Source organism: Eublepharis macularius, chromosome 2 (assembly GCF_028583425.1).
Source record: "Eublepharis macularius isolate TG4126 chromosome 2, MPM_Emac_v1.0, whole genome shotgun sequence".
NCBI classification, from domain to species: Eukaryota; Metazoa; Chordata; class Lepidosauria; order Squamata; family Eublepharidae; genus Eublepharis; species Eublepharis macularius.
In genome coordinates, this window is record NC_072791.1 from 218,173,503 (window position 1) to 218,200,251 (window position 26,749).

General features: G+C 42.6%; 1 protein-coding gene across 1 annotated transcript; it reads left to right on the forward strand.

Moving 5' to 3' along the window:
- The first annotated feature begins 809 nt into the window (after positions 1-809).
- Positions 810-25,982, forward strand: BOLL (boule homolog, RNA binding protein). Its single transcript, XM_054972447.1, has 11 exons — positions 810-827; positions 3,093-3,236; positions 4,934-5,025; positions 7,577-7,631; positions 10,619-10,694; positions 12,603-12,730; positions 14,728-14,799; positions 15,056-15,103; positions 17,830-17,958; positions 20,458-20,556; positions 25,827-25,982. The coding sequence occupies exons 1-11, from the start codon at positions 810-812 to the stop codon at positions 25,980-25,982; spliced, it is 1,017 nt and encodes a 338-aa protein (XP_054828422.1).
- The last annotated feature ends 767 nt before the right edge of the window (positions 25,983-26,749 follow it).

Below are 26,749 nucleotides of genomic sequence, written 5' to 3' on the forward strand. Positions count from 1 at the left end.
TCGAATATTGTACAGAACATTATTATTTAGAAATGGGTTTACTGAATGTATGTCAAATTATAGCCAATTTGGATGGAAGCTGCTTCTCCCCTCCCTCCCCCCCGTTTTTTTTTTGTCTTGCGTTTTATCTTCTTGTGGCTTATTTGTTGTTGTGTAAATGTAAAATAATTAAAAAATGAGCCCAGGTGACATGGTTACTATCAAATACAAATGATTCCGTTACTCTTTCTGTGGCAAAATATATAGGGGCAATAACTAAACCTCAGAGACATGCTACCAAGTAAGGTTCTTCCCATTTTCATTTCTGCTTAAGGCAATAGCCGTAAGAGCAGTACTAGATAAGAGTGAAATAATTTTAAAAAGCACAAAAACAGAGAGAAGCTTTACACGCATTGTTGAAATTCGTCCCTTAGGTAAAACGATACGGCCATATTCAAAGCCCATTAAAATCATTTGACTATTAATTTAAAAAAAAATTAAAAATTGTGTTTTAAGAGCCGGGGCGCAAAGGCGTTTGTGAGGGAAATGAGCGTCGCGATGCCGGCGACGGAGAGGCGGGAAACGGGCCGCCAGCCTCACTTTCGCGCTCCGGCCGCGACCCCAACCACAACCTCCACCCTCCGGCCCGGCTTCGCCTCGCAGACGCGCCTCCGCCCCTCTCGACCACGCCGCGGCCGCCGACCCACGTGTAGTTTGCCGCGCCCGCCCGCCCGCCTTCCCGAGACTCCTCCCGCCCGGGTAAGAAGAGGCGCGTCCGCTGCGTGCGGGGAACGTGCCGCGGAGAGCTCGAGGGGCGTGCGAGGACAGCGATGGAGGCCGACTCCTCGGTGAGTGCCAAGCCCCGCGGATGCCCCGAGGCGGCCGCTGAGGAGGGAGCGGCCCGCCAGGCGTTCCTGAGGGGGCCCTGGAAGACGCACTAATTGGCCAGGGGGTGAGGAGGGCGAGTGTGGGAAAGCAGGGAAGCGCTGTGGGGGGTTGTGGGGAAAGCCGTTATTGTGTTGTCTTTGAGGGGATTCTTCAGAAAGCGACGCGGCCGCCTCCCTCAACACTTTCCCGCCAAAAACGCTGAGCGTCCAGTAACGCTCTTCTGTCCGCTCGAGCCGTCCTTCTCAGTCGCCCCTCCCACCCCTTTTTTTAAAAAGCAACGCTCCTTCCCTGCCCGCCCCGCCCACAGGCGCAGGGGAGGATCTGCGATTGGAGCTCGCTGAGTGACGTCGCCTCTTTTCGCCCTCGCGCGGGACCTCTAGCGGCGGGGGAGCCAGGCAAGTAGAGCCCCGCCCTCTCCTTGAAGGGGAAGGGGGAGTTCGAGGCTCCGCCCATCCTTTGCTTTCCCGCTAAAGCCGTCAGTTCGATTCCCGTCGTACTTTTTGTGAGGTCAGGAATGGTGTGGGAATTTTAGGGTTGCCAACCGCCAGATGGGGTCTGGAGATCTGGAGTGACAACAGGATCTCCAGATAACAAAGATCAGTTCCCCTGGAGAAAATAAAAAGAAATATACAATGTTACAAAACAAAGTAATGGTATAGAGAAAATGGCTGCTTTGGATGGTGCACTTGTGGCATTATAGCCCACGAAGGTCTCTCCCCTTTCCAAACTGAGCTTTTTGCAGGTTATACTCCCAAACTCTCCAGGAATTTTACAACCCAGAGTTGGCAACACCTGTTAGAATTGATAGGGTTTCAGCTGCTCCCGTATTTAGGTAGATTATCAGTGGTCATGGGCACACACATGAATTGCCTTTTGGATTGCCCTAGATTTATTTGCCTTTGTAAACACACCTTTACACCTTTTTTTTTGTAAGAGAGATAATAGGGTCCAGAAAATGCACTACTTATTGGAATTAAAATGTCTCAGGGAACTGAAACCAGATATACCTAGGAAGGAAGGGGAGCAGGAAATATTTCATAATGTGCCAGGGTGTTTATAAGAAAACAGTTTTTTAAAGGAAAATAGATTTTTTATTGAAATATTCACCTTCCTACAGCCATACAGTACAAACTTTCATACAAATACAAGTACAAAAACAAATACGATCTATAAAACATTACAGGAAATCTTATCCAACAACTGAACCTTCTGCAACTTTATACACGTAGTTTTTTCAAAAACAAACTTTTCATACATTTTCGGTTTATGGTGTTCAAATATGTCCTTTCTAATGTGGCAGTATATGTGACTGAGGGGGGTTCTAATATACCCTGGAACATACAGGTTAACTGTTTCAGATTCGTTGATTAATTAATGTGGAATTGAAGACAAAATGCAAACTTAAGAGTTACTCCAGTCTAATCAATGGGCTTAGACTGGAGTAACTTCTGGAGTGGCGCGGAGGGAAATATTCATTTTATTCATACACACACATTCAGAATGCTCCTTTGCAATGCTGTGGGCTAGAAATCAGTTTCTGCACATGGATCTAGGAAAAAAGGACTGTTCCAGACTTATTTGTCATTTTGAATAACTGTCATCATTTAAAATAATATGAAATATTACTCTTCAGTCAGTCAGCGTTCATTTGGAGGAGAAAGTTGTGTGTTATGTCCAAGAGCTTTTCATGTACCTTGGATCTTATATGGAGTACATGTAAGAATGTCATCATTGGTAAGAATGTCAGTGGAATTTACTTCCAAGTAAGTAAATCGGACTGGCAGTCTGTCATTTTGCATCTGTGGCATTCCAAATGAAGATAAGGAAATGTGAACATATAGTTAATTAAATTTATTTATTTGTTTATTTCATTTATACCCCATATTTCCTCCCATTGGTTACCCAAAGCAGCTTATATTGTACTCGTCCCATTTTATCCTCACAGCAACCCTGTGAAGTAGGGTAGGCTGAGAGTCTTTGACTGCCCCAAGGTCACCCAGCAGGCTTCCTTGGCAGGGTGGGGGTCTTGGTTCTTCCATATCCTTGTCCAGCACTGTAACCATTACACCACGCCAGCTCAAATAATAGCCGAGGAGAATTAGGCTTTTAATGTTCCATATAATTTTGTAAGAATCTGTAATATTGCTACGACCATGTTTTCTGTTGTGTGGCATATAAGTTAATATTCAAAACATGTTTAAACAGAATTATGTTCTCTTAAACAGCAGACCACAAATCAGATGCAAACGGATTCATTGTCTCCATCTCCTAACACTGTGTCACCAGTGCCTTTAAGTAACCCCACAAGTGCCCCACGATTTGGAACAGTGATTCCTAATCGCATTTTTGTTGGAGGAATTGATTTTAAGGTAGGTCTCTCATCTTGGTAGCTGAGAAATAGAATAAAGAAAATAATCAAATACTGTGTTTGGGAGAAATATCATACATGCGTAGTTTCTGGAAGTATGCATACGCTAAACGATAAAGGATTAGTGTGGCTTTGAATCTAACAAGCTACAAAGATACACAGCTCTGTTTGTGTGAAAATACAGTATGGTCATTTTTTTTAAAGGATTACCAGTAGCTGATTAATTGTTTAGATCCCTTGATATTAACAGCATTTAATTGTTTTAAAAGGTTAGCTCAATTAATTGAGAAGCAGTTTTTCAAACTACATAAAAGCATTTTTCAGCTGCGGCCCCCAAGCTGTAGAACCCTTGTCTTTGGAAGTGTGATTATCCCCATATTTTATGGCTTTGCAGCATAATTTGAAAACTTGTTTTCTAGAGGGAATTTTTAATCTCTGATATTTTTATTAGATGTTCTTGCCATAGTGCTCTTGAATGTTAATATTATTGCAGTCTTTCACTGTTTCTAAATATTCTTAGCAGGCATATTTTACTTATTGCATAGTAGATATTCTTTTATTGTTATTTGTTTTTATTGGTTGTGATTGATTTTAGCTGTGCTGAACTTACATTTTATTATAAGCCTGCCTTGTAGTAGAGGACTGGAATATAAATTGACTAAATAATAATAATAACAACAACAACAATAATAACGTTTATAATGGAGGTACAAGTCCATGAATGGCAGGTACTTTCTTCTCCAGGACAGTTAAGCTCTGGTGCCTGTTGTGACAAAAAGTGCACTATCTAAAAACAAGCTGTATTTCTTTCTTCATAACACATGGTTCCCTGGAAGTTTTAAAATACCTGTGGGTTCAACCCAAACAATTGCATGAGTGTGAGTCTGACTCACTCGATGGGAATAGAGACATGAAAGATTACAGGGCATGCAGGGCTTTTTTCTGGGAAAAGGGGTGGTGGGACTCAGGACCGCAGAATGATGTCACTTTGAGTCAGCTGGAACAAGCGGGGAGCTTTTTAAAGTTTAAATCACCCTTGGCGAAAATGGTCACATGGCCGGTGGCCCCGCCCCCTGATCTCCAGACAGAGGGGAGTTTAGATTTCCCTCTGCGCCACTGCGCGGAGGACAGTCTAAACTCCCCTCTGTCTGGAGATCAGGGGGTGGGGCCACCAGCCATGTGACCATTTTCAAGAGGTGCTGGAACTCCGTTGCACTGCCTTCCTGCTGAAAAAAAGCCCTGAGTGCATGTATAAATATTATTTGAAAATGCAGATGCACTAACAATTCAGTCACAAAGAACAGGAAAAGGCTGCAGATACCATTCTAGTAATGGAAGCATACAATATTACTGAAGATATATTGTCGAAGGCTTTCACATCCGGAGAACGATGGTTGTTGTGGATTTTCCGGGCTGTATAGCCGTGGTCTTGGCATTGTAGTTCCTGACGTTTCACCAGCAGCTATGACAGTCACAGCTGCTGGCGAAACGTCAGGAACTACAATGCCAAGACCACGGCTATACAGCCTGAAAAATCCACAACAACCAATATTACTGAAGGATGGTATAATTGCGAGAGATTCCCTTGTGTTTTTCTAAATCAGGAATGAAGGAAGTGAATATTCTGTAATTGTATCTTTCTGTATCTCTGTTTTAATATTTGGTAAGGTAATCATTGCCTTTTTTTGTTTTTGCCAGACTAACGAGAATGACCTAAGGAAGTTTTTTTCCCAGTATGGCTGTGTTAAAGAAGTAAAAATAGTAAATGACCGGGCAGGAGTATCAAAGGGGTTAGTAGAGTAAGCATGTACATTATAGAAATCCTATTAGTCAACATTATTCAAATACAAATTATTTAATATACTTATTTATAGGAAATGCCATGTTTAGTTTACTTATGCAATCCATATAATATTCAGCAACAGCCATCTGATATGAATTACATATGAGCACTGTGATATGATCTTCATTCATTAGGAGCCTCTAAAATGGTCCATTGAATGTCTGCACTTTCCATTAATAATGCCGCTCAGAGTTTAAATAGAATTCTTAAATACTTTACCATACAAAAAATGAATATCAGATTTCCTTAACAGCATTTTCATTCTTTTCCTGAGGCCTTGTAAAGAAGCTTACAGTATTTTCCAAATTAAAATAATTTAGTACCCTGTTTACCCACACATTTCTTCCTGGCACATTGTATATTTTTGTTTTAGATATTTATGTACCTACCTTTTCCTCAATGAAATCCAAGACAGGTAACAATAATATAAAAAAGGAATATAAATAAAATAATAAAATAAGTAATATAAATATAAATATAATAATAAAATAATTAGATAAGAATATAATAATTAGATAAGAATAAGAATAATTATATAAGAATATAAAATAATTAGATAAGCAATAAATAAAGTCTTTCTTTGACAGAGTTGGTTAAGAGCTTGGAAGCTGTACTGGATATGGCCCTTTTTATTAGAAAACCAAGAATGCTTTTTTCAACTCTATTTAGCATAGAAGTTGTTTTCCCGATGAGATTTCACTAACCTGGCTGGAATAATCCTTGCTGCAGTGCAGGGCTTGACAAATCCCAGGTATCAGATCACCATGGTGTCTACAAATTTCATTACAGCACCTAGTATTTTCAGCAGTGATTTTATTGTAATGTCTGTTACTGATCCTCAGTAGAAGAGCAAAGTTTCATTATAATTTCTCATCAGGATATGTTTTTTTGTCTGACATAGAAATTGCAAGTGCGGGAAGTTCATGCCATTGCTTGCTTTTACTTTTTACCCTTCAGTGTTAATGGATGAATTCATTGCTGAATCAGTTGCTTTCTATACTGGCTCCAATATTCAGTTAAATTTAGCTTTTTAAATCAATAATGAAATTATGAGAAACTAGATTTTATTTTAGGGTTAAGGATTTGTGTTTTGTTGAAGTGGTGACAAAGCAGCGTCACCACTTTTGTCACAAGAAACTCTGACAAGACTAGGATTAGGCTTTGTGGTAATAATAATTAGTTACAATACGAGTCCTTGAAGGCTGAAAAACAAGCCTGACTCCTAAATTTGGGGGCTGACTCCTCAAGCCAAAGAAAAATGGTCAAGTCCTTCTCTAGTAGGCAGATTGATTGCCTCCTACTGGTCAGTCGCTGCCATTTTGTGCATTTTTAAAATATTTATACTATACTGTTTTTATTGCCTGGTTTTAAATTTTCTTAAAGCATATATTTCATTATAAACGTTTTTAATGGTTGTAATCCTCCCTGAGCCTGCCTGAGCAGGGAGGGCAGAATAAAAATCGAAAATAAATAAATAGTCATCTCAAGAGATGAGTGTTGTAAAATGCTCTGCATGGGGTTGCCCTTGAAAACAGCCCAGACTAACTTGAATTGGTCCAAAATAGGGCCACTCGACTATTGCCTGGAGCCTGTTTTGAATATTACTCTCATCTGGAAACTCTTGCCTTGGTTGTTTCTGGGTTCAGTTCCGGATGCTGATTTTTCTTTAAAGCCCTTCACAATCTCGTACTTAAAGGACTCTTTCTCCCTATTTGGATACTGGTTGTCCAATCAGTGTGTTTGCTGCAGCCTTTCATATAGATGTATGAGAACTGCCACTGCTTTGACTTTAGCCAGGGCTAGCCTAAGGTTTTTTCGTGCCACTACCACCCCGCTGCTGCCCCCAACTCAATGTACAGGAAAATAAACATTTTTGTTTAAATAGAGAGAATAAATTAAATAGAGAAATGGAAAAAAATAAATTCACCTCTGTCTGATTGGGTGCCTCTTAAAGGCTAATGCCCTAGGCGAATGGCTAGTTCACCAATGTGGTTGAGCTAGCCCTGACTCCAGTTTTACTGTGGTGGCTGCTACACTATGAAATGAAGGCATCTACCATTCAGTTTTTAGAAGGTGTTCTAAAGCATCAGAAAATGGCTAATAGTAATAAAAGTGGACCCAGATTGAATTGGGCCCATGTCACTTGGAGAATTTAACTCTTCTCCCAGTGCTGTGATTTAAATTGGGGAAACCATCCCTGCATTTGCTATTTACCCTGACATGGAAAATATATATAGGTACCCACATTATCAGGGCAAATAGTCCTATCACCATGGTCCTAGTCCACTTTGAGAGTTCCTGTGGCTGCTGTTTACAGAAATGTAAAGAGAAATTTAGAAATCCAGTGGTCTTTAGTACATCATGTAGTTTGGCTCTGAGACGCATCAAGAACAATGCATATTTTTTTAAAAATTAAAAGCTAGGGCCCAGATGAATAAATGTTATTTAAACAGTTTATAATGCATAGCAAGAAAAATAATAAATGCTCTCTTACTTAGGTATGGTTTCATCACATTTGAAACTCAGGAAGATGCACAAAAGATCCTGCAAGAGGTAAAATGATGTTATCTGTATGTGAAACTATGTTGCTGTAAATACATAGTAATATTGATAGACAGTGTCATTTGCTTTTAGTACTTTATAGACCGTAAGAATGAATTTTCAACACAGTATTTTGTCCTGTGGCATTGCTCTACATTTACTTGACTTCAGTGGATTTAGATGGGTGTAACTATGCTCAGGACTGCATGGAATTCCAGTAACTAGATGCCTTAATTTCATTTAATTAACTACATTTTTAAAAAATGTCCTATGATTTAGGCCCAGTTAAGATGCTGTCTTGCAGAATTAACGATGCAGGATTCCATGTAAATTGGCATTGCCTTTAAAATATTCTTAACCCATGTGCAGGCTCGTAGATGTGCAATAATTACACACCAGAAAGTTTCATGGCTGGAACTGAAACAATGCTGGTGTCTGATTGCTGCATGCATAAGGGCCAGCACATGGATTGAGAACTGCTCAGTATGATACTGGCTGGCAAATGCAAATAACCAATGCAAATATGTTTTTGTTTGTTTCGTTTTTTAAAAAAAAATTAAAGAAGATAAACAAAAAAAACCCAAACAAACAAAAACATCTCCAGAGGGGAGATTCCACATTGCAATGTTTTTCAGATTGGGGTCTGGGGGCCACAAGGGCTCTATAAGGCTCTGTAAGTCCTTTATAAAGACAGAAAGCTCTTTTTCAAGATAAAAACGGAGCCCTCTCTGTTTTTTAGGAACAACTCTCTAAGGGGAACGGGATGGAACTGTTGATTGGGAGCAAAGTGGGATCTAAATATACATTTATTTAAATAAAATAAATACTTTTTCAAAGGCCGGGAGCACACAAAGATGCCACTGCTCACATACCCCTAGCTTCCAGATCACCTCAGAGCACTAAGCAGGCAATGTGCTGATTGGTCACTGAGAACATATAGCTCAGCCCTAGGAACTCCAGTTGGCTGAGTGGCACCACAGAGGCAGCCCTACTACTGTCTTCCATAGCTCCTTCCAGTATAAAATTTGAACTGGTTTTCATTCTGTTATTCAATGGAAAGGATTTCAGCAGAGAGAGGAATGCCACTCGTAGCTGTAGACAGTAACAGCCAATTGCTGTTTTCTGTTGAATACCAAAAATACAGGTTTTGTTTTGTTTTATTAACCTAATTTATACCCCACCTTTCTCTCCAGTGGGGTCCTAAAGTGGCTTATGTTGCTCTCCTCAGTTTAGGCTGAGAATGTGTGACTGGCCCAAGGTTACCCACTGAAGTTCTGTGCTGAAGAGGGGATTCAGACGGGTCTCCCGGATCCTAGCCCACTGCTTTAACCACTACAGCATGCTGGCTCTCCGTTACACAACTTTCTAAGTTTTGTGTGATGCTGCTGTAACATAGCGGTTAAGTGGTTGGGCTGCGAATCAGCACTCTGATATAAGAGCTGTTGTTGTGTTGTTATTCTTTTTCTGTAAGCAGTCTGAATTTCTTTTTCCCTAGGCCCTTTCCCACCCCTGTTTATTTAACCTCTGGCTGGAAGTTATTAACCAGTAAGGAATGTTCATACATTCTCAGTGCTAGGTCCCTTCCAGTCAAGAGATAAAATGAAATAGAATTTGGCTTAATGTCTTTTAAGTTGTGGCCCTAAGGAATCGATTACTTTCTAAGACCTGACCTTGTAGGCCATGTACAAACAACGCATTTTACTTCAGATTTTAAAATGTGGCTGAAAAGATTTTCGCTGTATAGTTTCAAGGTCATGAGAGGACAAAGCCTCCACAGGGCATGTGCAGCTTTCCACATGCAAAAGTCTAATGTGTGATGTGAGCTGAAGAGGGAGAGGACGGGAGAGCTTGGGTCCATGACAGATTTTGGATCAGAATGGGGGTCCTTGTGTTTCTAAAGTTTTGAGAACAGTTGCCATATTTTATAGGTACTTCTGAAGTATATTACAGCAGCTTAATAGTAAAAAGGGGTAAAAGTGTCAGCCACTTAAAACAAAAAAAGGCATTAAAAGAGATTTGGCTGAGTCTGGCATCTTAAAGGTCCTATCTTGCGCACCCACCTGATCCTGCCTCACTTGGACCAGGGTGCCTACTAGAAGATGGTCCGTCATGTGTAAATTCACATGGATGAAGAAGGCAGTAGAATAGCAAGATCTGAGTCCAGTGGCACCGTAGAGACCGACAAGGTTTTCAGGGTATGAGCTTTTGAGAGTCACAGCTCCCTTCTTCAGATACCTTCAGAAGGCAACTCAGACTCTTGAAAGCTCATTCCCTGAAAACCTTGTCGGTCTCTAAGGTGCCACTGGACTCCAGTCCAAGATGTACTGTTTCTCATGTACATTGTCTTTCCTATAAATGGTTTATTGTTAATGCTTTATGTGCTTAACCATGATGGTGATGGAGAGTGCCATCAAGTCACAGCCGATTCATGGCAACCTTTGGGTCAAGTTTTCATGGCAAGAGACTAACAGAGGTGGTTTACATTTCCTGGCTGTGCAACCCTTGTCTTCATTGGAAGTCTCCCATCCAATTACTAACCATGGCCTACCCTGCTTACCTTCCAAGATTGGGCCTGCCTGGGCTATCCAGGTCAGGGTATGTTTAACTGTACATCACATTTATAAAAGGTATATTGATAAAAAAGAATATGCATTTCTTTGTACCAGAAGTAACAATAAGCATTGCAGCATAGCAAAATATACCCAGACAAATATTTTTTGAAGTCTGCATTGGTTGAAGTTAGAACTTTTAAAACCACAATAACTAGTTGGGAAGTCTAAATAGATCACTTGTTTGGACAAATATTTGCACAGATCTGAACATAATTGTTTCGAACTAGCAACTACTTTGCTCACACTATGTTTCTGTTAGAATTTGAGGTGAGATGACAGATTTGAAAACTGTCCAGGTTGCTACATTTAATTGCTGAATACTTTGTTGTTGTTTTAAAAAAAATTACAACGTAATCGTTATATGTATTTTCCTTGTTTTTGGTTTAGGCTGAAAAGCTAAATTATAAAGATAAGAAACTGAACATCGGTCCAGCAATAAGAAAACAACAAGTAGGGGTTCCTCGTATGTATTTGCTTGCTTATTTTTGTTAGTTTTACTGAGAGAGCAAATGTGATGGAAAAGTTGAGGGCTGTGCCACTTGCAAATAATTATGTAGAGAGAAGACACTTGCCCATACTCCTGCTTCTGGTCTGCCTGCCTCGCTGCTGTCTGGTGCCCATGGAGAGGTTTGCCACCAGCCATCCTCCAGAAATGGGCTGTTTGACAGAGCCAGGAAGCTGGGGGGGGGGGGGAGATTGCAAACAGCAATTGCTGCTTGCTTTCAAACATCCTGCCCCGCCACTTCCCCTCGCCCCTGATGGGAGCAGCATGAAAAGGGGTGCTTTCAAACGCCGCATGGCTTGCTTCACCCACTGGGAGAAGCAAGTGGTGCAGTGTTTGAAATTTAAAGCGCTGCTTTCAAATGCCATGCCACTTGCTTCGCCCGATAGGAGAAGCACGCAGCACAGCATTTGAAAGTTAAAGTGCCCCTTGTCATGCTGCTTGCAAGTGACATGAAAAGGGGCACGTTCAAATTGCGCCACTTGCTTTACCCATCGGAGGAATCAAGTGGCACGGTGTTTACAAAAAAGGGCGCTTTCAAACACCATGCCGCTTGCTTCCCTCGATGGGAGCGGGCTCCCCTTCCCATTGGGGGAAGCAAGCAGCAGGCAGGAAGTTTAAACGCAACTGTTTTCTTGCCGCTTGCAAGCTGCATGAAGAGGGTTGCTTTGAGCTTCGGTGTGCTCCGTAAAGGTTCCCAAATCTTTACGGACCATACCGAAGCTTTTAAACACCCGAACACAGAAGCGGCTTGCCACTATAGAATTTGGGTTATTCCGAAGCGGGACATCCAAATCTTTTTGGGGTGCATACCCCTACTATTTACAGAAGGGATTCCGCCAAACCTTCCTTTCTCTTCCCAGCCTGTTCGTGGAGAAACTTGTGCATTTATAGAGTAGAGAGCAGCAGAGTGGAATAAGCCCATGTTTTCTCATCTTCAAACCTGGGGCACACTTAACTCAATAGATTATGTCACTCCGATAACTAGCACATTTAATGGATTATATCCGGTCTACTTTAAATAATGGAAAATTATATCCAGGTGAATTGTAATATATACAATGCAAGGTCTTTTTTAAAAGTTGCTGTTTTGTAATGAATATCCAATCCAAATATTTGGCAAGATTCATCACTTTCCACACCCATGGAAGGGGATCCCTGGAGGTCGTAACTGAGCTTTTTCCTGCCCTTTCTCTGATGGTCCTGTGTTGGGTGTGTGTAGTAACCCACAACACGATGTCTTTTAAGCTTACAGAGGAGTGGGGCAGCTAGATCTTCTTAGGGGGGAAAAGCAGATCATTCTTCCATTAATGGTAATCACTGAATGGCTTGGCATCATTCATGTCCAGCTGGAGATAAGCAGGGAAAGGGTTCCGTGATGCTCTTATGCAGGTCTTCCCCACAAATGCTGTTCTGCAAATGGGCCAGTTGTTCAAAGGAATTAATGGCAAGTTGCATATACAAAATGGCACATTCAAAAGCAATCCTAAGCAAATAATTCTGAAGCAAGTCTCAGATTGCACTGAATCTCCTAACAAAACTTCTAAGTGGAAACAAGGGGTCTCTTTCAGACTATAGGTGGTGGGAGTTACCTGGCTGGGCTGAAGCATTTGCCCACTGACTGACGCTGTTGCTTCTTTGGTTTCATTGCATTAGTTATTTTTGTAGAATTTTTCCAGATCTTTAAAAAATATTAATACGGCATTTGCTTCAATTACAGTGAGCTGAATGTTTAATTAACATACCTTGTTATTCCGTTGACAAACATATTATTAGTATTTCCCCCTAGATTTTAACAAAATATGCTCCATTGTTTTAATTACAGTATTCAGAATGCATGTGCGTTTTTACTGTTACTGCTTATTTTAGGATCTAGTATCATGCCAGCCGCTGGTACAATGTACTTGACTACTTCCACTGGATATCCTTATACATACCACAACGGTGTGGCTTATTTCCATACTCCTGAAGTTACCTCTGTTCCACAGCCATGGCCTGTAAGCAGTTCTTCTGTTTGAAATATTAAGATTCTGAGCATTTATTTATTTGAATAATTTCTTTCCTGCTCTTTCCTCCAATGGTACTTGAGGCGGCTTGCAGTCATACAGAAGACTATGCACAACAGTTCTGTATATCTCAACCAGGGCTTTTTTTCAGCAGGAACGCGGGGGAACGAGTTCCGGAACCTCTTGAAAATGGTCACATGGCTGGTGGCCCCGCCCCCTGATCTCCAGACAGAGGGGAATTTAGATTGCCCTCTGTCTGGCGATCAGGGGGCGGGGGCACCAGCCATGTGACCATTTTCTTTGAGGGCAACCCACTGAGTTCCACCACCTCTTTTCCCAGAAAAAAAGCCCTGATCTCAACTGATGTGCTAATAGCTTTCTGTCTTATCAAGGGTACGTTGCTACCTTTTAAGAGTTCTGTGGTATCATCATCACTGAACATCTGAACAGATTTATAACTGTATTGTCGAAGGCTTTCACGGCCAGAGAACGATGGTTGTTGTGGGTTTTCCGGGCTGTATTGCCGTGGTCTTGGCATTGTAGTTCCTGACGTTTCGCCAGCAGCTGTGGCTGGCATCTTCAGAGGTGTAGCACCAAAAGACAGAGATCTCTCAGTGTCACAGTGTGGAAAAGATGTTGGCAGGTCATTTGTTTTTGCCATATATCAAAGGAATTACTGATCAGATCAAATGGGAAAGCTTATGAAAAAGCATAACCTTCAAGCAGTATTCAGACCCACCCGAAAAATACAACAGATGCTACAATCAGCAAAAGACAGTAGAGACCCCCTCACCTCTGCAGGAGTATACCGTATACCCTGCAGCTGTGGACAAGTTTACATTGGGACCACAAAGCGTAGCATCCAGACAAGAATAAAAGAACATGAAAGACACTGCAGACTTGGACAACCTGAAAAATCAGCAGTGGCAGAACATAGCCTAACTCAAACGGCACAGTATCTTATTCCAGGACACCAAAATACTGGACAACACTTCCAACTACTTTGTCAGACTGCACAGGGAAGCCATTGAAATTCACAAGCATAAGCAAAACTTCAACAGGAAAGAAGAAACCTTAAGAATGAACAGAGCATGGTTTCCAGTTCTGAAAAACACCAGGCTAACAAAACACTCCACACCCAACAATAGCCCTGCAGAGAAGATTAGCACATCAAGTACCAATCCATATGCAAAAGAACCTCCTCAGGATACAGTGAAGCCTCCTTCCATTAGCATTCCACACCCTGGGAAACTCTTACAGGATGACTCAGCTCAGTCCCACCCCTCCTGAGTAGATATAAATGACCTGCCACATCTTTTCCACACTGTGACACTGAGAGATCTCTATCTTTTGGTGCTACACCTCTGAAGATGCCAGCCACAGCTGCTGGCGAAACGTCAGGAACTACAATGCCAAGACCACGGCAATACAGCCCGGAAAACCCACAACAACCAACAGATTTATAAGTGTTTGTCTCTGTCTGTGCACCTTCATTGCATGAGCAGATGATGTTGTGAGAGGTGCAAGTCCACTATTAGTTACCAAATAAAGTTTCTTGCACAATGCCACTGTTTTACAACATGTGATGAATTCCCCCGTTTTTTTAAAAAAATGTTTAGTGGATGATGGGGGTAATTATAAAGAAGAATTTGGATGAGTCCATGGATAGCACATGCACACAACTCTGAATATTACTTTGTGGTAATATTGGGGAGATTATAATTTTTTTAAGTGATTAAAATATCATAGAAATGTGATCAGCATGGTCCTCCCTCACTTTAAAAAAGAACGCTGTATAAATGCCGAACAAGAAAAGGAGGAGGGCTGGCTGACAGTCATCTTGAAAAGAATCATAGTTATGGCAAGTAGTTATTAGATTAAACTGATCTATTTTTCAGCGTGCTTAAAGTATTTATCTTAGTAAAAGTTTTTAAAAAAACAGAATAGCTTGTTTAAACTATTTTAATTTAATTTTCTCTCTTTTAAAGTCACGTTCTATTTCCAGTTCCCCTGTAATGGTAGCCCAACCTGTATATCAACAGCCTGCATATCATTATCAGGTAAAAATGTCTGTCTGCAAATAACTTGTATTTAGATTCAATTTTGATTGAGATCACAGTGGTGCATTTTTAAAGAAGGAGTATTATAAAGATTTTTAAAATCACCTTTCTTCATTTAGAGCATTTTATTGTATTTTAGTATGCTATATATTACCTCCCCAGTGTATATTTTATTTTACTAACTGTTTACATGCATGGATAATTTTAACGGCGCAGTATTATTTTTAACGAACTGTCTCGTTTTCGCTTGTCATAGGCTCCAGCACAGTGTCTTCCAGGACAGTGGCAGTGGAGTATTCCCCAGGTAATTTTTATTCAGTCTTCGTTACCTATTTGTTTATTACATTTACAACCTAACCTTCCTTCAGATAACTCAGGGTGGCGTACATTATCTGAAGTGAAAATTCATGAGAGGAAGGCTCAGCTGCCCTCAGTCCCCCAGCAGGGTGTCCGGGGTCTGAGCCCCAGCCCCCAGACTTGACAAGAGGGAACACCAGGGGACAAAAGGGTGGCAGCAACCCCACCCCCCAGGCCGGCAACCAGGGCCAGAAACTACCTACTCCAGGGGGAAGGGGTAAAAGGCCAGAACCTCAGAGGGGTGGAGGGGGCAAGGAGAGACCAGCCAGTCCCACCTTCCAGGGGGAAGAAAGGGGGCTAAGCAGGCCAGAGGGAAAGGGCCACAGCAGGGGGAATGTGGGACCACCACCACCAGCAGCAGCAGCCCAAGCAGAGCCCTTACCTGGCAGGGAGAGGAAGCAGCCTCTACAGCCCAGAGCCACACCATGGCTAGAAGACAGCAGCCTGGCTCAGGAGTTGCTAGAAGCCAAGCCTCTCCAGGGGGGGCTGCCACAGGCATTCTGGGAGAGGAGATAGGTAGCCCCGCCCAGCATTGCTGAGCAGGCAGCGCAGAAGCTGCCTAAGGCAGCACCTCATGAGCAAGGCCAGGCAAGCCCAATAGCACAGAGGCTGGCTGGGGCAGCTCCTCATGAGCAAGGCCAAGGAGCCCTCAGCTGGGGATGGCTCGCACTCAACCCCACCCTACCAGCAAGGCAAAGGAGCCCAGGAGGGATTAGTGGTTGGAGGGAAACACCTGGAGGAACGCACAGCTGGGCCCGGTCAGGAGAAGGAACAAGCCTGGAAGGAGGGCGGGGCGGAGAGAGGAAACCCTATAAAGGGTGGCTGGGAAGAGCTCTGGGGTGGTGGGTTTGAGTGGGAGTGATGGAGCAGAGTTGGAGTGGAGAGAAGCCAAGGAAAAGGCAAGAAGGAGAGTGGAGGCTTGAAGGAGAGTCTTGGGAGGAAGAGATGGTGGAAGAGGCAGGGGGTAAGCAGGCCAGGTTGAGCAGGCCAGCGAGTGGATTGAGAGGGAGTCAGGGTGAGGTATACCGCCCCTCCTTCCACAGAGCAGGGTCCTGCAGAATCCCTGGCCCCCCTGTGATGTCAGGAGCTGACTGCCCAGTGCCACACCCAGTGGCAGCCACGGCAAGCCCTGACACAGGGTTCCTCTTTCTCCCAAGGTCTCAATACACACCCTCCCCCATTGCTTCTGGCTCAGAGCCAAGCTACAAGTGATGCCTGACACAGGTTGGACACTTGTCAGCTTCCCTCAAGCTTTGATGGGAAATGTAGGCATCCTGGTCTTGCAGGTGTAATGGAGAGCCAAGCTGTAAAAACCAGGATGCCTACATTTCCCATCAAAACTTGAGGGAAGCTGACAAGTGTCCAACCTGTGTCAGGCGTCACTTGTAGCTTGGCTCTCAGGAGCTGGAGTGTGGTGCGTCATCTTTGGCCTGCTTCCACCAAATACATTCTCACAGCCTGAAGCCCATCCGTGCTCCTTTGCAACTTCTGCTCTTCTGTAAGAGAAACCCTCAGCCATGAGTGGCCACCTCAAGCCCCTGTCCTGGGCCGATACAGGCTGGCTTTTTTCCCAGGCCACCAATCAAGCAGGCGGCAGTCCAGGAAGCCCCAAGAGGTCCCCAACCATGTGCCACCTATCAGCCAGGTACCGGCACAGGCAGCCTTAACCGAGTCCTGCATCATGCTGGCTGGGTCCCAGGCCAGCACTGCCTCCTCCCTCAACTTGTAGCTGTCGCCAGTGGCGGGGGGGGGGGGGGTGAGATTTCCCACACCTCAAACAAATTTGTAATCTATGAAGTTACGTTCTGAAATCACTGTGAAGGCCACCCATGTCTTATACCCATGTCACATTAATAGTTCACATTTACCCTTTTCCAGCGAAGGAAATTGTAAGCATCACATACAGTTTACCTGCTCCTGCCTGCTGCAGTTGTCCCTTCTAGATTCTGTTTCCGGGTGGGTGGATAGGTGTGGGAATGACTTGCTTAATATTGCTGAAGAACACCATCAAAGACCATGGGGTTGGGTTTGTGCACGCGCACGCATACATGCGCCTAGATAAGATTTGAGCTTCTTGCCATTTCTTTGGCTAGTTTCATGGGTTGCAACAATATTGCCTTTGGTTTGGATCAGAATTGTAGAAATATTTTCCAGGCAAGGACAGATCGTGATAAACCTGCTGCTGAGAGTAAGAAAATAACGAAAAGGCAGTGGGCAGAAATGAGGCAAGCTGGGGCCCCCTTCTGTCACTTGTAGTTTGAGTACGGGCCAAGCTACAAGTGATGAGTGACAGTTGAACAGCAAGTGAACAGACTCGCGTGTATTCCTCCCTGTTCACTTGCGCTCCACATGCACAAGTGAACAGGGAGGAATACACGCGAGTCTGTTCACTTGCCGTTCAAGTGTCATTTGTAGCTTGGCCCTAGAAGTTGTTGAGATATAAACTTGCATTTTGGAACTGAGATGGTAGTGTTGGCACGGCCGCATGCAAGTAATCTTTGTTCTAATTCTGCTTTAGGAATTTTTTTAATATATATATTCTGTTGGTGGCAATTTTATATGTCAGACTTTTATGCGACATAGTTTTCTCTTCTGTAGTCTGAGCTCTTTCGAGATTTGAGGGAGTTACAACTCTTTAACTCAATACATACTTTTTTTTTTGCTTTTGTTCAGTCTCCTGCGTCTCCCACCTCATTCTTTTATCTGCACCCTTCTGAAATTACTTACCAACCCCTGGAAATTACACAGGATGGTGGATGTGTGCCTCCTCCTCTTTCCCTAATAGAAGCTGCAGTTCCAGAGGTATTTATAGTTGATAAACTACTAGTCAAATGCATCTGCTCTGGAAGATTGATTATTTCTAGAACAATTAATTGGATAAAGCACACAGTGTATGTAGGGAAAGCATTTGAGTCTAATTAAACCTTTTAGATTTCTCTGGTATTTTTTTTGGAAAGAGCTGAGCCATCAGGGGGTGGGTTTGTCCCTCTCTTCAGTGACACCCCTGTGCAGAATATGCTGAATGGCAGCCATTCCTTTATTTGACAGAAAGTATGTATGTATGTATTTGTTTATTTATTTATTACATTACATTTGTAGACCGCCCTCCCCGTCAGATGGGCTCAGGGCGGTGTGACAACCAACAATTTACAACATACAGTTTAAAACAATAAAAACATCATGAATAAACAATTAAAACATTTTCCCGTATACAATAAAATTTCTCAGTGGCAGATATAAATATTAAAATTCAGGGCCTAGGTCTTGCAAAATGCCCTGCATCAGGCTTTGTGAGCTCCTGCATGGGTGGTGGACGTTCTTCAATGGTATGGTCGACAAGAGGACAGCCTAGCCCCCACCAAGTGCCCGGTGGAACATCTCCGTCTTGCAGGCCCGGTAGAAAGATAACAAATCCCACCGGGCCCTAGTCTCCTCAGACAGAGAGTTCCACCAGGTTGGAGCCAGGGCTGAAAAGGCCCTGGCTCTGGTAGAGGCCAGACAGGCCTCTAAACAAAAGCACTGTTGGGACAGGATTAGACTTGCTCTGTGATGAAGTTCTTGCAGTTCAGTTTCTATCTGTACAGCTCCTTCCTATCGTGCACCTCATAAATGAATAATAATAACAACAACAACAACAACATTCAATTTATAATAAGATTAGAACTGATATATTGTGATCCTGGTCCCAAGAGACTAGGAAAAGTTTTTCTTTTTTGAAAACAGGGTAAGCCACCCTCCCTACCTCGGAGGGGAAGGAGTCCAGTGTTCCATTCCAGCTTAAAAAGGGAGGACCTTCTTGCTGATAGGACATGAGAAAGCAATGTGCCATCCAGGATGGGATCGTCCGAGTACAGAGTCATAGGACCTGTTGAAGGACTCTGTGTTGAAAAGCCGCATCATCTCTGGCAGTTCCGTCTGCTTTGTAGTGTCAAGTGCATGTTGATGACCGTGTTCATGTGGTGGCCACGTATTCCTCCCCTCTCTGTGGGGTGCCTGCCTTGCAAGTATCCCCATCACAGCTTAATTCGGGTGAACTGAAGCTGGTCCTTCGTCCTTTGGGGTTTGCACGTCTGTCACTTGAGTCAACACATCAGAGTAATAAAACCGATCATAGCAAAAATTTGGAAGCCAGTGGCCATCATAATGGACTCAGTGGTTAATTCATTTTGATCAAAACCAGGGAGTTGGCCAGTTCCAAATAGGGACATCGTATGTGGATGAGAAAGTGGCTGCACTAACAGTTAGGTAAATTTGATCAAAGCAGTAAAAAAAGAGGATACGTTAGTGACCGATAAGCAGGGCTTTTTTGCAGCAGGAACACGGTGGAATGGAGTTCCGGCACCTCTTAAAAATGGTCATATGGCTGGTGGCCCCGCCCTCTGATCTCCTGACAGAGAGGAGTTTAGAGCAGCACAGAGGGCAATCTAAACTCCCCTCTATATATTGTTGAAGGCAATATATTAAACTCACCTCTGTCTGGAGGTCGGGGGGCGGGGCCACTGGCCATGTGACCATTTTCGCCAAGGGTGATTTAAACTTTTAAAAACTCCCCTCTTGTTCCAGCTGACCCAAAGTGATGTCATTGTGCAGTCCTGATTTCCACCACCTCCTTTCCCAGAAAAAAAGCCCTGCCAATAAGTATGGTGTTTTTCTGACTTAACTGAGCCAACTGACTTAACTCATGCCCCACTCCTTGGCCCAATCGCTCCCCCACCAGCACAGGGGTTTACGCTCCAGGTCCACTGATGGCAGGCCATGGTGGCCCCCTGCCCTCATGAAACCCTGGCAGGACACCACCAATATAACTCATTTTTACAACAGTGCAAGTTCCAGACACTCTGGTGTTCAGACTGGTCGAGTCCCTAAGCGTTTTTGCCCTGTGAAAATATGACCTGTAAACTTGTTTTTTATGTTATTTTTCATTAGCTTTGTGTGTGTTATTTCTTGGTAATGCTGGAACTAAGCCCAAGTATACTTTTTCCAAAAAATTACTCTAAATACCTACACAATTGTTTCCTTTCTACTTTACATGGAGTTAAAATGGGGTCTACACAAGTTAATAATAAAATAATTTATTTTTTAAAAAAATGGGGTCTACATACGTTTGCAAAGTACTTAGGAGTACTTGTGTTGATAGATAAAAGAGGGAGTGGGCAGTGTTTTGTCCCCGAAAGATCTTAAATTTCTGGTTAATTATTGCGCAAAACCTGATAGCAAGCTAAATACGATTTTTGTGCACCTTATTCAATTTTGCATTGTCTATTCTGCATGTGTTTATTTTAAAATATTTGTTTATATTAGCCATATTCCGATCACGGCGTTCAAGCGGCCTATCACCAAGTTTATGCTCAGAGTGCGATTGCCATGCCAGCCCCTGTGATGCAACCTGAGTCTATCAAAGTAAGAGCGGCGATTCTTTTCCTGTTACTTTTTCTCTGTCCCTTAGGTGGGAGGAAAGGGTAGATTGCAGTTGGAGTAACAAGGGTAAAAAATAACGCCACCTTTTCCTTACAGAAGTATAGATGTTGTTTGTCTTATCTATATATTCATGTATACCCCACCTTTCTCTCCACTGGGGAGCCAAAGTGGGCTCACCTTGTTTTCTTCTCCTCCATTTAATTTCACAATAACCGTGTAAGTTAGGCTGAGTGTATGCAACTAGACCAAGGTCACCCAGCAAGCTTCTATGACCGAGTCAAACCTGTATTGTAAGCCACATGGAGCTACTGGAAAGTTGGAATAAACATTATGTAAATGTTCTTTTAAAAATCCTTTGCACCATATATCCACAATCACTACTTTCTAGGTGGAGAGTCTGTGAAACATTAAATATTTGGTTGTGCATTTTTATAAGCGTTACCTATATTTTCTGTAGAGGGTGCTATATGTCATCATTAGCTAAAATTCAGTAAGAGCAAAATACGAAATTCTGAAGAATAACTACAGAAATTATTCAACCAAGCAAAAATACATTTTTCTTTTAATTAAAAAAATTAGGTTTCATCCTCTGCCATTTTTGTCACATTAACCATGTGGTGATTACTGGTAGTTGGTGAAGTAGGGTGGAAAGCGGTAGTCAGTTGTGAAGGGTCCTGCTGGCCAGCAGCCATGTGCCTGCATGGCACTGAGCCAGCTTCTTCCTGCCATGTAATACCCTCTGCCCCTGGTCAACATACTGCTTTCCAGCCCTGTAGGTATCTTCAGGATGCTGCATAAAAGCTTTTATGTAGGACGTATCTTGTGTAGAAAAGAGAACTCTACCATAGCCTCTGTCATTTTGCTTAGATGTTCTTTAAAAATTACTAATAGACATGTTAAAATGTTATTTTTCATTTTCTCTCCAAGTCCATTGTGTACATTACAGATGAATGAGAAGCTACTTGGGTTAGGGAACACATTCCCAGTAAAATATTAAAAGGATTTGGGCATCTTAAAACCTATTGAAACATAGCTGTCCACAGACTTGTAGAGGATGTTTGTATCTAGCCTTAAGAAATTTTTTGACTATGCCATGATCGTGTAAAATGGACCTGTACAAAGAAATTGGAGTCTCTTGGTGTCAGCAATGTTGTGTAGTGCTTAGAGGGTTGGAATAGGATTTGGGAGACCCAGGTTCTAATGCCTACTGTGCCATGAAGTTAAACCACATTGGCTTCCTGCTGGGGAGAAAGACAGAGTATAAATGAAAAAATAAATAAATCCAGGATCATATTTCTGTGGCCTGAAACAACACATTTGTTTAAGAAGTCCAGTAAGATATGCCTAGAATGTTCAGGGATTTTGAAATCTGTTTTATCACCAGTATCTCTCAACAAGGCCCCATTTGTGGATATATAAATATGGAGATTGGGTCATGGACAGAAAAGAGAGATCTTTCTACAAACCTGAGAAAAGCCCCGTTTGCAAAAAAATCAGAAATTGGAAAAAAAAAAATATGGGTGGTAAATACTCTGCTGCTTTAAGAAACAGGTACTCTCAGTGTCTGTTACTAGGCAACCACAACGGTATTGCCAACCTTCCAGCTTTGGTTTCTGTCAGGAAAAGGCAGGGCCTTTGAAGGAGGACTCATCAGGGCCAGGCCTGGCAGAAACCACCAGGTGACTTTCTACCACATGACTTGCACGAATTGCCCTACTTGGAACTGTTCACCAGCAGCCACCTGACAAAAGCCAGTGTGGTATATTGGTCAAAAGTTTCAGACTGGAATCTGGGAGACCCAGCTTGGAATCCCCACTACACTGTGGAAGCTAAATGGGTGACTTTGGACCGGTCACTCAGCCTAACTTACCTGTCTGGGTTGTTGTGACAATAAAATGGAAGAGAGGATAATGATGTAAGCTGCTTTGGCTCCCCGTTGTGGAGAAATGTGGGATAAAAGAGAAGCAAATAAATAATATAGTTGGAAAGGAGGGGGGAGATTAAAAGTGGATAGGATGGTGCGTTGGAAGCACAGAAGGAAGCAGGAAAAGGTGAAGATACGGAAGCTGCCAACCGGAAAGAAAGAGGAAAAAGAGTGAGGAGGAGATACAGAGAAAAGTGAGGTGCCCTTGCAAGTCCATGCGGGTTCCCCACTGAGCAACTGGGCCTGGCTGAGCCGGCACGGTGCAACTGAGCCGGAGTTTTTTCTGGAGAAGGGCTGTTAGGGGGAGGGAAAGCTGAAGACAGGTCAGATAATAGTAGGTTGGCTGGATTTTGTCGTCTTTTGTTTTGTTTTCATATCGACATCGCTTTGCACATTTTTTTACCAGTTCTCCACGCAGCCAACCTGTGCTGTATGTAGACACGTATCACATCGAGGACTGGCTTCTCTTTTTTAAAAAAGCATGCAAATGGGCTCAGAGAGCTGCCACCAGGGGGAGGGAAAGCTCCTGCCTTCCTCCCAAGATTTTTTCCCTGTGCAAAAACAGTGCGGTGGGGAGACGTTTCCCCATTTCTGCTGCTCCACACGGAGGTATTGTTTGCACGTGTGGCAGCAGAAAGGGGAAAACTCTTCTTCCCTGCACTGTTTTTGTGTTGGGGGCGGGGGGGGGAGGCTTGGGAGGAAGGCAGGAACTTTCCCTACCCTGACGGCAGCTTTCTGACCCCGTCTGCATGCTGTTTCTTTTTAAATAGTAGCCAGTCCTCAAAGGTGATGTGTGTTTACGCAAAGCACGGGTTGGCTCGTGGAAAACTCGTAAAAGAAGTAATGTGTAGAGACACTCGGAGAGGAGAGTCTAGTAAGGTTCTAGGTGAGGCTTGCCAGTTCAATTACTCTTGTGAAGCCGAGGTGTCGTTAGGATTTATCCTTTCTAGCTGGCATAAACTCAGGAGAGAATCCCAGAGTTACCTGCTGCCGGGCTCTTGTTTTGTGAGATACGAATTTGGCAAGGCATTGATAGCTCACATAGGCTGGCTTTATTCTCCTGTGGTCTTTGATGTGAACTTTCATCACAAGATGCAGCTCCCCTAGAGAGGCAAGTCCATTAGTTGGGTCTTCAGATCTCCGTAGCTGGAGGGAGAAATCACAGCATGCTCGCTTAGGAATGTAGTTCCGTAGGAAACTACTCAACAGTGCCGTTGTTTCAATCATTGTAAAGGGTTAGCCATGTCAGCCTGTCGCAGCAAAATAGAACAAAAGTCCAGGAGCACCTTCAACAACATTTATGTCACGAAGAGTTTGTAATTCACAGGATCTCCTTGTGAAACGATGTCAGTCTTTAAGGTGCCACTGGACTATTTGGATAGCACTAGTCTGATCTGTTGCTATCGGACAGCTGACAGACAAGATAGGCCCTTGCTGAGTCATGCACCAGAATGGACAATAACAACAGAGCAGGTTACGTAAGCCAAAAGACGAGGTTAAGGAATCAGGTCAGCTCAGAGCCAAGAATGCAGGCGTCTTTCTAGTGAAGGCATGTCAGGAAAGGTGGGAAGAGTGGATGACGTGGCTTATTGGACGAAAGAACAGGAAGAGCAACAGCAGGGCCAAGAAGTGAGTGGAAGAAATGTTAAAAGGGCAGAGTCAGAGAACAGAACAGGGGAATCAGAGTAACATTGTGGGGTGGGAGGAGGAGCAGGTTTTGTTGATGAAGCTTCTTGGGCCCAAGACACTTGTGATTTTCAAAGATGATATTATGGCTCAAGGAAGATTGCTCCAGCCTGCCTCTTAATTCATGGTTTGAGGCTTTCCACAACTCAGAGAGGCGGCATAGGCATGGAAGAAGGGAGCAGAGCAGTAGACTACTGAAAATCAAAGCGGGAGTAAACAAAAGTCCTGTTCCTTTGTGGCATATTTGTACTCTGTATTTGTGGATAAGCATGGCATGCTGCACAGTGGCTTCCTAGTAATTAATAATAATAATAATATGTTTATTGCTTTTCCGGCCGAAGCCATAAGCCATACAAACACCAACAAAATATGAACTGTACACTTGAACATACCCAATTCACATAGACATAACTCGTCAGTATCAATTTAAACTATCTAAACTCATGAAAATCTTGTTTCTTTATCACCATGGCTAAAAAGGAAGCCACTATAGCAGAGGTTTGATTGTCAGGAAAGTTATCAGACAATAACACTGAGATTGCCCAAGGAAGGAAGGGAAGCTTTCCTTTTAACATAATAGGAATAATAAAGCTCTCTCTTTCCTTACTCCACTTAGGGCAAAAAACTATTATATGATCCAAGGTCTCTAACTTTCCTTGTCCACAGTCACAAACTCGTTCAGAATAAGGGAGTCCAGAGAAAAAAAATTAATAATAATGATAACAGTATGCTTAAAATAGTATCATTCTTCTAGACAGATTAGTGCCCCACTGACAGTCTCTCTACATGTTACTAAGTACCCAGGGATGCTCAAGTGCAGGATTGTATGTGTAGTCCTCAATTCACATGCAGGCTGTTGTTGCTTAGTGTACATGAATGCCATTTTCACAGGAGCACCCTTTGTGTGATCACATCTGCAAGTGATTCTGGAGGGCAAAGCGCCAATTCTGCTCTGTTTTCATCACGAGAACAAGTACTGTAGGCTGCTTTCAATTGCCATTTTGCATTTCTTTAAAGAGTAGAAAGTGTCAAGATCTACGTTTCAATGAATAGATGTGGGGGAAACTGGGATACCCTTAGCAGTTGAGGAGAAACTGATATCAAATGTGTGAATGTATTCACGTGGAGCAAATTGAAGTGTGACTGTGTGAGCAAGTGCATGGAAAGTTGGAGGGGGGACACGTGAAATGAGGTTCACTTGAGCCTCCCTAGGTACTTAGTAATGTGTAGAGAGACTCAGAGCAGGGAACGAAGTCAGTGTTGTTATTATCCCTACAATACAGCTGGGAAGCTGGGGCTGAGAGGAGTGGCTTACCCAAGGCCACCTGCTGAGCTCATGGCAGTAGCAGGATTCGAACCAGCAGAGTGCTGACTCACAGCCCAGTCACTTAAACATGGAGAACTGCTACAGTAGTTCTCCACGTTTGTCCAAAGTGACCATCTTAGTTGACTTGATTAGGTCCAAGTTGTTTTACGCTTGAAGATGACAGAGAATACTTAAAAAATACTTAAAGGACTGCACAAAAACAGTCCAAAGCCATTTCGTCTTACAGCTTGCATTTTGCCTTGCTCTTTGCTTCTTGACTACCTTTAATATAGTAAACTGCTATTTTGAAATGTACAGTTTTTCCCCCTTTTTTAGGAAGCCAGGATACACTCTGTGAGAAGAAATTTTTCTCATTCTTCATCTATGAGTTTGAAGCCTCGATATGCGCGAAGTCCCCATTTTCATCCTAGAAAAGATTATAGATCAGACGACACAATGCTCGCTACTTCTTCTACAGACTCTGTTAAATAGAGCCTTAATTATCTACCAAATTACTAGAATGTTAGCACATTAAGGTATGTAATTTTGTAGCTCTTAATGTTTCCTGAGTACAGTGAAATCAAAATGCTCTTTTTGTAAGGGAACAAAAGATCTTGTAGAAATACAGTTAGTAACGTCCATTGCAGGATAAAATCATGGGTACCTGTATCAGTCGATATATTTGAATGGTGACAAAAATTTAAGAGTATGCGAACTATATATGCACCATTACTAAAAGGCAGCTTAAAACCAACATATTTTTGTTCCATAACAAATTAAAAATTCGTTTTCATCTGATAAATTGCAAGAGCAACAAACTACAATATTAAAACGTTTTTTGCTAGAATAACAAAAGCTATCTAATACTTTAGTCAACATTTGTATGGAAGCATATTTTTGTGTGTCTTGTACAGTTCAGGTGTTTTCATTTGAAATCAGTCAGTCCTACTTTTTTATTCAAGAATTTTTAAATGTCCTTTTTAAAAACTGAAAACCAGGGCATCTGCTTGTATCCACATAATTCTTCCTGATTTTTGTGACTGATACTCTTTTTAAATGTGCTAAGTATTACACCCGTTTATGATGTTATACTAGATACGGAAAAATACCAGCTTTTTAAAAAATACAGTATATTAGAGTACTTGAAAACACATATTCAGCCCTTGCGTAGTGTCAACATCTGTCTTCTCCCTGTGCAGGATTAAAACAAATCTCTGCCTGTATCATGTCCCAAGGAGGAATACTATGTTCCTCCATTG

Excerpts from the sequence above, each read along its gene's own strand:
- BOLL (XM_054972447.1), top strand. Across the intron at positions 15,104-17,829 it reads GGCAGTGGAGTATTCCCCAG|TCTCCTGCGTCTCCCACCTC; the intron begins GTAATTTTTATT and ends GCTTTTGTTCAG. Across the intron at positions 20,557-25,826 it reads TGCAACCTGAGTCTATCAAA|GAAGCCAGGATACACTCTGT; the intron begins GTAAGAGCGGCG and ends CCCCTTTTTTAG.